This window comes from Leptonotus elevatus, chromosome 18 (genome assembly GCF_054856555.1).
Source record: "Leptonotus elevatus isolate MCC_2025b chromosome 18, RoL_Lele_1.0, whole genome shotgun sequence".
Classification (NCBI taxonomy): domain Eukaryota; kingdom Metazoa; phylum Chordata; class Actinopteri; order Syngnathiformes; family Syngnathidae; genus Leptonotus; species Leptonotus elevatus.
The window spans coordinates 8,565,461-8,574,550 of NC_141256.1; the positions used below are offsets into that span (position 1 = coordinate 8,565,461).

Below are 9,090 nucleotides of genomic sequence, written 5' to 3' on the forward strand. Positions count from 1 at the left end.
AAAAAAAAGAAAAAAGAAGTGTGTTTTCCTTTCACATAGGAAGCTCCTGTATCAGAGTATCAGAGCTGAACAGTGGTTTGAGAAAGTAAAAGAAAAGAGCCCGTGGGGAGTTTCTCCACTCCTTCAACCGTCTCCCCCGGTCCCAGGAAACTCCCTGCTAGTTCTCCTCGAAAGAGACAACAGCTGCACATTCTCACTTTTCACTGGCTGTTTGAACTCGACCCCAAAACAAACAACTAAAAAAAATAATAATAATAAAAATCACCTCCAGCAATAACGCGAGTGCAGCAGACATCATTTTTGCGGCGCGTTGCTGAAATGAAGGTGCGATAAAATCTTGCATTCTGCTCAAGTCATCTTCTATTGTTTGAGTAGGAAAACAGGAGGAAGTCACTTCTCCTCCTTACAGCTGCCCATTGTGTAAACGTTGCCCTATGTCAATATCCGTGTGTGTGTGTGCCCGTGCACATAATTACAAATGTGCCCTTCCTTGGAGCTGTCATTAAAAAATGGGGATGAATGGGAATGACTCCAGGCTACAACCACCGCTTGCTCTTACGTAACGGTCTTATCCCGGAGACAAGTGAACGCACCACTGCCTAATGCACACATTATCGCAGTGTTTCCCAACCGTTATTGAGTGGCGGAGTGTTGTCACAATACCAAAATTGTTAGTTGAATGCTACACCGATACTGAAAGTAACAATACCATGACAGATCATGGCCCTTCAAATTGTATGCCGATGTCCCAATATTTATGACCCTGACTGAAGTGGGGAGGGGGGGGGGGGGGGGGGGGGAGGGAGGGGGTGGAGAGGTTACTCAATAACTGAAATTGTTCAAAATTATCTCTTTGATGATAACAAATGATATCAAAGCGGCTTTGATGGCAATGCCACAGTGCAGTAAAGGATGAAAGAGCTAACAAACATACACGCTGTAGCTATCCAAGAAATCAGTTCCAAAAGCGTGAGGCAAGCAACTGCTGCAGCCTAACTCAGTTTGGAGACGCATCTGGCACTGGTATGGGATGACTTTTATTTATTGGATCTTTATGCGAGCGTGTGCTTTTAGATGGTAATTGTGACCAATGCTGAGCATTGGACAAACTTAGTTTTGAAAACATACATTATAGACATTTTGACTTGTATGTAAAGTTTCCTAACCTACAGCTGCTTTAAACGGTTGGTGTGTAATTTATCTCAATGAATTTAAATGACTAAAGTTTGATATATTTGGGGATAATTAGATCACTGTGATGTTCTGCAGCACATTGGGAATCAGTGCTTTCAAGAACAAAGAAAGCTAGTCATTTTATCACCAATTGTGTTTCTTATTTATTTATTTATTTAAAAAAAAGATTACTCATTTTGCCTCACGCGGAAATAGCTGCATTTACAAAAGTGGCCGTAAGAGGGCGCAGTGAGCCTTGAATTGACAACTGCCTTGCCTTGAATAACCGCAAGCAGAGAAGCTGCTGATCCGCAGACAAAAGAGACGAATAGACTTGACTGGATGATCGCAGCAATGAAGTGTGTGTGCGCGCGCGCGAGTGTGTGTGGGTGGGGGGCGCGGGGTGGGGAGGGGGCTGTAAGCCATTTGGGGTAAATATTCTGTGCTCAAGAGCATATATGAGGATAATGAGTGTTATTATTTCAATAAACAACTAATTAGGGAGCCACTTGAAACCTAAAAATATATATTCAAAATTAAATAAATGCTGATTTATTTTGAAAATAAATACGAAATAATAATTTGATATTACAGTGTCAATTTCTGAAGCCCCTTTGTTCGTCTCTTCCTTTTTGCACTCGTCTTTATGTCTCGTTTTTTTTTTAATGTTTATCTCCCTTCACCTTGAGAGAAAGCGAGCTATCCGCAAGCATAACCCCTCCCCATCCCCTCCACCCCCTCCACTCTACACCCACTATCAACCCCCCCCCCCCCCCATCCCACTCCGCCTCCTCCAGGCACGGTGAGTGGGAGGAGCCATCCCGCCTTTGCCTGCCTGACTCGCGAGTGTAAAACAGTGCAGCCAGCCACGGTGCGTGTCAGAGGACCGTCTGTGCTCCCCACGTCGATGACTGCTTCACATCTGGTGTCTGCGCCGCTGCTGACTGCCGCCACTGTGCACGCGTGAACAAGCACAAGTCCGGATAAGGTACGAGTCCCCTTCAAGCCTTTATGTGTCCTATGCCAGCGTTGTCATTTGCAAACTTGGCGTCTTTTACGCACGGGTGGCACATTTTACTCATGGAAAAAAAAAAAGAAAAAAAAAAAAGTCACACGGGAGAGAGCGCGGAATGCAGACTGCTTGTCTGCGTGTCTGTGTGTGGGCTTTGACTCGTGCGTGTGTCCTCGGGTAAACGAGGAGCTTGACGAGTTTTTGTTTTTTCCACGCAGGTTTTCTCAAGCGTGGGGGGGAAAGGATGCCGGCGGTCGTCGGTAAAAACTCTGACATGGAGTTCGACTCTTTACAACCGTGCTTCTACCCGGACGAGGACGACTTCTACTTCTGTGGTCCCGACTCCGCGCCACCGGGGGAGGACATCTGGAAGAAATTCGAGTTGCTGCCCACCCCGCCCCTTTCCCCGAGCCGTGCCGCGCTACCTGGGGAGCCGGCGGCAGCCTCCCCGGAGGCGGACCTCCTGGGCTTCGGCTTGGGGGAACCGCTGGACTGGGCTTCGGAGCTGCTCCTCCTGCCCGAAGACGATATCTGGGGGGCGTCCGACGATATGGATCTGTTCGGTTCCGCTTTGGATACAAACCCAAACAGCATCATCCTCCAGGACTGTATGTGGAGCGGATTCTCGGCCAGGGAGAAGCTGGAGAGGGCGGTCACCGAGAAACTGGGCAAGGCTATTACGAGTGTCACCGCGCCGGTGACCGCGCCGGTTCCGGCTGTTCCTGCTTCGACTCCCGGCAGGCGGGACGTGTGCGTCAAAGCGCCCGAGGTGGCGAGCCGCAACGCGGCGTCGGAGTGCGTGGACCCCGCTGTGGTGTTCCCCTTCCCCGTACACAAGAAGAGCAGCGGCGGCGGCGGGGACTCGAACGTCAGCGCGTGCGCGTCCACGACCCACGCGAGCGCCCAAAGCGACTCCGGTAAGAATGAGAGCATGTAAACAAATGTCTTTGTCTGCAGCGGGTTGACCGCCAAACGTAACAATAACAAAAGCTCACTGTGCGCACCCTGGAATGACTTGTTCATATGACTGGCCCGCAATCGGATTACTAGCGCGCGCGCACACGCACACGCACACACACACTGAAGTGACACAGTGAACTGCCTTTATGTAATCAGACGCCTCTCCTTCCGGCAGATGGCGGCAAAATAGGGAATTGTGTGTGCCCAACTGGCATGTGAATAACACCCACAAAAAAAAAAAGAAAAAAAAAAGCTTTTGACTTTATAAAAAGCAGAACGGTGTTAAATAAAAGCAACAAAAGAGCTGATCAATGTCTGCGCGGTTCCTGACTAAGGACATCATGTGCCCCAAACATGCAATGATGTCATCATTGGGCTACAACAAAAACATGTTGACGCTGCACTGATGACACAAGATAGGAAGTGGGGGTTCAGGGGAGCGTTTATCTATTTACGAATACTCCAAACAAACACTAAAAAGGAGCACAAAGAGCCCCCAATTTGGCACGGAGCGGGCACTGAAGGCAGCCTCGCCAAAAGGCCGCCTCCACCGCACACTCTCTTTTTTTGTGTTTTTAAGGGGGCTGACAGCTTTGAACAAGCGCTCCATCCCGACAGCTGTCTGCCTGGCGCCCCTCCAAGCCGGGGGTGGAGTAGCGGTGGGTAGGGGGGGCTTAAAAGCGCCGTGATCCGATTGCTGCCACACGCACGCCGTGTCCGAAAGACTCACGCAGCCAATAAGATACAAAACAAAAAAAAGTTAGGCGCCAAATTGTCTCTGAAAAGATTGTAGGTGCGGCGCCGTCTGCTGGTTGTGCTTGGTCACTGCACTGCCAGGCCCCGCTTCAAGTGGACTGTAACCATGGACAGTACATTTGAAAGGAGTCAATGCATTTTTATATATATATATGTTTTTAACAATATGTTGTATGTTGTTCCACTCATCTAAGCAGCAAGATGCACTTGTTTTTCTCCACCTTGGGGGCGGCCATTTTGTCACTTGCTGTCGCCTGAAAATGACATCATCGTTGCTCCGGGTAATGACCAATCACGGTTCACCTATTTTCTAAGTCTGGTCATGTGACATTTGCAAGCTGAGCTGTGATTGGTCATTACTTGGAACTGAGCAACTGTGATGTAATTTTCAGTTGGCGAGTGACAAAATGGCCGCCCCCATGATGGATAAAAATGGGTGGATTTTGCTGATGAATTAATTTTCTAAAAACACCATATTAATCAGAACACTGTATTTAAACTAGTGGGGGGCCCATAGAACACATTGTAAATAATTTTTTTTGAGTTGACTTTTCGTTGAGTTTGATTGCACACTTCATTGACGGTATTAGCCAGAGCGGCTTATCTTAAAAAGGGTCCGTCTTCGCCAAAGGTCAACGTCAGGGCCCGACTGCGGACCGCGGCCGACGTCCAACTCGTCCCGCCCAGACGAAGCCGATTACAAGTTGCGGCGGCAGAAAATCCTAGTTGCCCGCTCAGCAGTGAGACTGGACGTGTCAACGCCTGCGCGGCAGATTAGCCGAGCGGTGACTGACGCTAAGCATTAAAGCGCTTCTGCTTATGCAAACAGCGTTGAGCAACACTCGCGTTATCTGTCTGCTATAAGACGCGCGCACACGCATACCTGTCACCAGCTCGTACATATATGTGACATTGTGAGACTGCCTGGTGGGCTTGACAGATGAACTCACAACACATTCTGTTTTACTTTCCCAGAAGAAGATGAGGAAGAGGATGACGATGAAGAAGAGGAGGAGGAGGACGATGATGACGACGACGACGACGACGACGAGGAAGAGGAGGAGATTGATGTGGTTACGGTAGAAAAGAGGCGTTCTACAATCAGCAAAACGCCAGCCATGGTTTCCAGAAGTCAAGACCAGAGATCCGCGGCGGCGGGCCGCTTCGTCAGCCGAGCCCCCCAAGAGCTCATCCTGAAGAGGAGCTCGGTGCACCAGCAGCAACACAACTACGCCGCGCCCTCGCCGTACACGTCGGACGACGACCCGGCGCCACCCCCCAAGAGGCAAAAGACGTCGGACGCCGCCCGCCCGGCGACCAGAACCTCGTCCTCGTCCTGCGCGGCCGTCTCGTCGGGCCTGCGCAGCAAGCGCAGCTCCAGCGGGGACAGCAGCCCGAGGGGCGGCTCCGACTCGGAGGACAGCGAGCGCCGGCGCAACCACAACATCCTGGAGCGCCAGCGCCGCAACGACCTGCGCTCCAGCTTCCTGACGCTGCGCGACCACGTGCCCGAGCTGGCGTACAACGAGAAGGCGGCCAAAGTGCTGATCCTGAAGAAGGCCACCGAGTACGTCAGCTCCCTGGACAGGGAGCAACGGCGGCTGCAGCTGGAGAAGGACAGGCTGCAGGCCCGCCGGCAGCAGCTGATGCGCAGGCTGGAGCTGGCCAGGACTCGCTGAACTCTCTCACACGTTCCCGGGATGACGCCGAAAAACCTCTGCCGAAAACCGCCTCGACTTTGAGTTGGCCTATCCACTTAAGCACAGACACGGGCCCGCATGTACACAAACATCTCGGAGGGGGCGGATGCTTATTGGAGGGATGTCGGGACTTTCACTGCCGCCACTTTTTTTGCACATTTGTTGACGTTAAGAATGTTTAGGGTTTACTTTTTTCAATCCAGTCACATCGAGGAACGATAATGAGGAAATAGAGGCTTTTTTTTATATCATGTTTTGGTATTATTTGTATTGTATGCATTGTTTTCTTTTCTTTTTTTTCTTTTTTGTACTCACTGTGACACCAGCCTGGAATCAAGAGGATTCCAACCGGGACCGGTGTTGGAGGGCACTTTGCTCGGAGCGCTCGACTTTGCTAAGAAGTCGAGCACAACTCTTAACTTTGCCTTCACCACTGCAAAAGCGGACAAATTTATACAAAATAGACAAGAAAGACTTTATGGACACAAAGCGATGACGCCACTACAGGTTTTCTCTCACTCCTCGATCACACTGGTGCTCCAACCAAGTAAATGGATGTATACCTGTGCACCTTTCTAGCAGACACTTTTGTATATACAGTGGATAGAAAGTCTACACGCCCCTCGTTGGATTGCAGCGTTTTTGTAATGTAAAAAAATGAGATGATAAATCTTTTTTATATATTTTTTTACACCATTTATGTGATCTACTGTATAACCTGTGCAACTCGATTAAAAAATAGAGAGGGGGAAGTACAAATTCGATGTGTTTGCAAAAGTGTGCACACCCTCTTAGAACCAAATTTAAACTCGTGTAAAATATGAATCAGCGCACACATGCCACCATTTTAAGTGCCTCTGATGAAACCCAAATAAAGTTGAGATGTTCTAGTAGGCTATTTCTGACATTTTTGTTGTCACATCTTGTACCTTCTTCAGCATTAGAGTGATCTTATTGTCCAGTCAGGGGAAGGGGTACAAAATAATTTCCAAGGCATTAAATATAACTCAGTGGTGATATCAATAACTGAATGCTCAGAATAGTTCAGATGACAAGAAATGTGGTTATGCTGAAGAAGCCGCAGGAAATTGTGGCAAGTACTTGTGACAACAATCTCCTGTCTTCAAAAGCGTCCCAACACTTTGCAAAATCACACTTGAAAGGTGTTATGGTTGGAATGTTGAACTTCAGGGTCACAATTTCAAAAGGTATGATTAGCGCTAGCAGAACGTTTTTTTTCCTCATTTTTCTTCAGATGGAACTGGGGCCTAAGTCACGGTAGAGGGAATTATGAGCAGTTCTAAATACAAGTAAGTGATAGCAAAAAGCTAGAAAGGTGTTAGATGAAATCTAAAAAAATGGCTTCACCAGAAGACGAGTCAGGCTTTGAAATGGCTCACCCAGAGTCGAGATGTGAATCCGGTCGAACAGCTGGGGCGATCAGGCGACTGATTTGCTTGACTGAATTATTTAGCGGGTGTGCACATTTATGCAACAAAGTTTTTGTCTATATTTCTGTTTTTCAATTAAGATATACAGGTTAAAGGCCACATTAATGGTGGAAAAAAACTTTGCAACTGATTAATCATAGTCTCATTTCTTTATATGACCAATATTTTGCATTTGGGAAGGGGTGCGGACTATTTTTTATATCCACCGTCACATCAGTGTACAGACAAAATACACTCAGATCTGCCTTGTTTTGTAATACATTTTGTCCTGGGTTTTTTATATAAATATCTACATGTAAGGAAGCTGCCAATAATAACTAGACTGGAAGTTTATATACCTTTAAAAAGTACTGTAAGGCCTCAATTTTTGAGCGTCACCAACTTTGTAATATAACGATATATTGCTTTTTTTTCCCCCCCTTCCTCTTTTTTTTCTTTGTATTGTATCATTTTACTAATTCTACACACCTTTTACGCTTTTTAGTGTGAACCTGATACATACTAAATTTGATACTTATATTTTCGTATGAAAATGAGTTCTCGGTAGATATCACTTATCTTTTTTTCATCTTCTATTCTCAAACTTTTGTACAGCAAATGTGTTCTATCTTGTACCTTTATCCTTTCCCCACTCTCTCTTTTGTTTATATTTGTAACTATCGGGTGCATAGAATTGGGTATATGGATATGAGATGTTGTTTTTCCCCCTCCCGATTTTTAAAATGTACATTTATTAGTGCTGCAACTCATAGCACTTTGAAATACCTCATTTTGACAAATAAATAGACATCATTAAACCGGCATCTTGGTTGTTGTGACTCTTACTCCCCCCCCCCCCCCTCCTTTTTTTTAATTTTACAATTTCCCTATTTGTCTTTTAGCTTATGCTGACAAAGAAATAAAGACTTCTGGATCCTCTTCCCCCGAAGCCTCTCACATACACCCACACACCCACCTACACACACTTCAAGTGCGTCCAAACACACACACACGCACACCCACTCGCTACTACATTGTTCCGGCCGTTGCCATGGAAACAAGAGCAGCTGCTGAGTGGCAGACACAGAGAGAGCGAGTCTTTTATTTGTCCGTGTATTTCTGCCTGTGCGCATGAATGCAAATGCGTGTGTGTACCTATTGTACGACGCACACCCCCGCCTGCCGCCGATCGCCCGCCACCTCCCGGTCTGTGTGTGGCCCCCGGGTGCCCGGTAGCCTCGACCTTGCTCGCCCGGGGGCCACAATGGCAGGACAAGCCTGGATACTGTTTACCAACATCAGCCACATGGCTACGGCCTCCTCCCCTCGTCGTGCTCCCTCCTCCATTGCCGGGCTCGAACCCAACTATGTGCCACTCAGGGGCCGGGCCGGGCGTTCTCTGGAGATGGCTGAAAGGGAAATCTGTTGCCACGGTCTGAGTCGCCATTCAGCGGGACGGGGCGGAAGAGAAAAGGAATCGGCCAGGAGGGAATTAAAAGCCGTAAAAACACACATCGACGATGACTTTGATGAGTTATTTTTAAGCCCGTAAACCCTCTGAAGGGCGAACGTTTGCGAAAGTAGCCAATGTTGATTTCTTGTCAGGGATGGTTCAAAAGTCATAAACGTTTGCCGAGAGTTTTTACAGCTTTTCTTGTCTCAAATACATTTTGTTCAAAAGGTAGCAAATGTTGATTTTTCGTCATGGTTCGTTCAAGGTCGCACACTTTCAACAGTCAAGTTTTTCTTGTCGCAAGGAAATTTTGAACATGTGTAAAAGGTAGCAAATGTTGATTTCTTGTCAGGGTTCGCTGAACTCCGCAAATGTTCCTCAGACGTTTGCAGTTTTAAGTTTTTTTTGTGTCAAATTTTGAGCATGTTCAAGATTTCCTTGCGACGTAAGAAAAGTTTGAACAATAAGTAGCGAATGTTGATTTCTCGTCAGGGTTCATTCAAGGTTGCAAACATTTGTTCGCCAATAGTCATAACATTTTTCTTGTTGCAAGGAAATTTGACAAGAAATTTTGAACACGTTCAAAAGATAGCAATTGCTGATTTC

At 47.2% G+C, this 9,090-nt stretch overlaps 1 protein-coding gene across 1 annotated transcript; it reads left to right on the top strand.

Annotated features, from left to right (window-relative positions):
* Nucleotides 1-1,994: 1,994 nt before the first annotated feature.
* mycn (MYCN proto-oncogene, bHLH transcription factor) lies at nucleotides 1,995-7,855 on the top strand. Its single transcript, XM_086061574.1, has 3 exons — nucleotides 1,995-2,161; nucleotides 2,404-3,102; nucleotides 4,877-7,855. The coding sequence occupies exons 2-3, from the start codon at nucleotides 2,430-2,432 to the stop codon at nucleotides 5,578-5,580; spliced, it is 1,377 nt and encodes a 458-aa protein (XP_085917700.1). The 5' UTR covers nucleotides 1,995-2,161; nucleotides 2,404-2,429; the 3' UTR covers nucleotides 5,581-7,855.
* The last annotated feature ends 1,235 nt before the right edge of the window (nucleotides 7,856-9,090 follow it).

What these genes read in the sequence shown, in the direction of transcription:
- mycn (XM_086061574.1), top strand. Translation starts at nt 2,430, where the DNA reads ATGCCGGCGGTCGTCGGTAAAAACTCTGACATGGAGTTCGACTCTTTA. An exon ending in GAGCGCCCAAAGCGACTCCG is followed by an intron (nt 3,103 to 4,876) that starts GTAAGAATGAGA and finishes TTACTTTCCCAG; the next exon opens with AAGAAGATGAGGAAGAGGAT.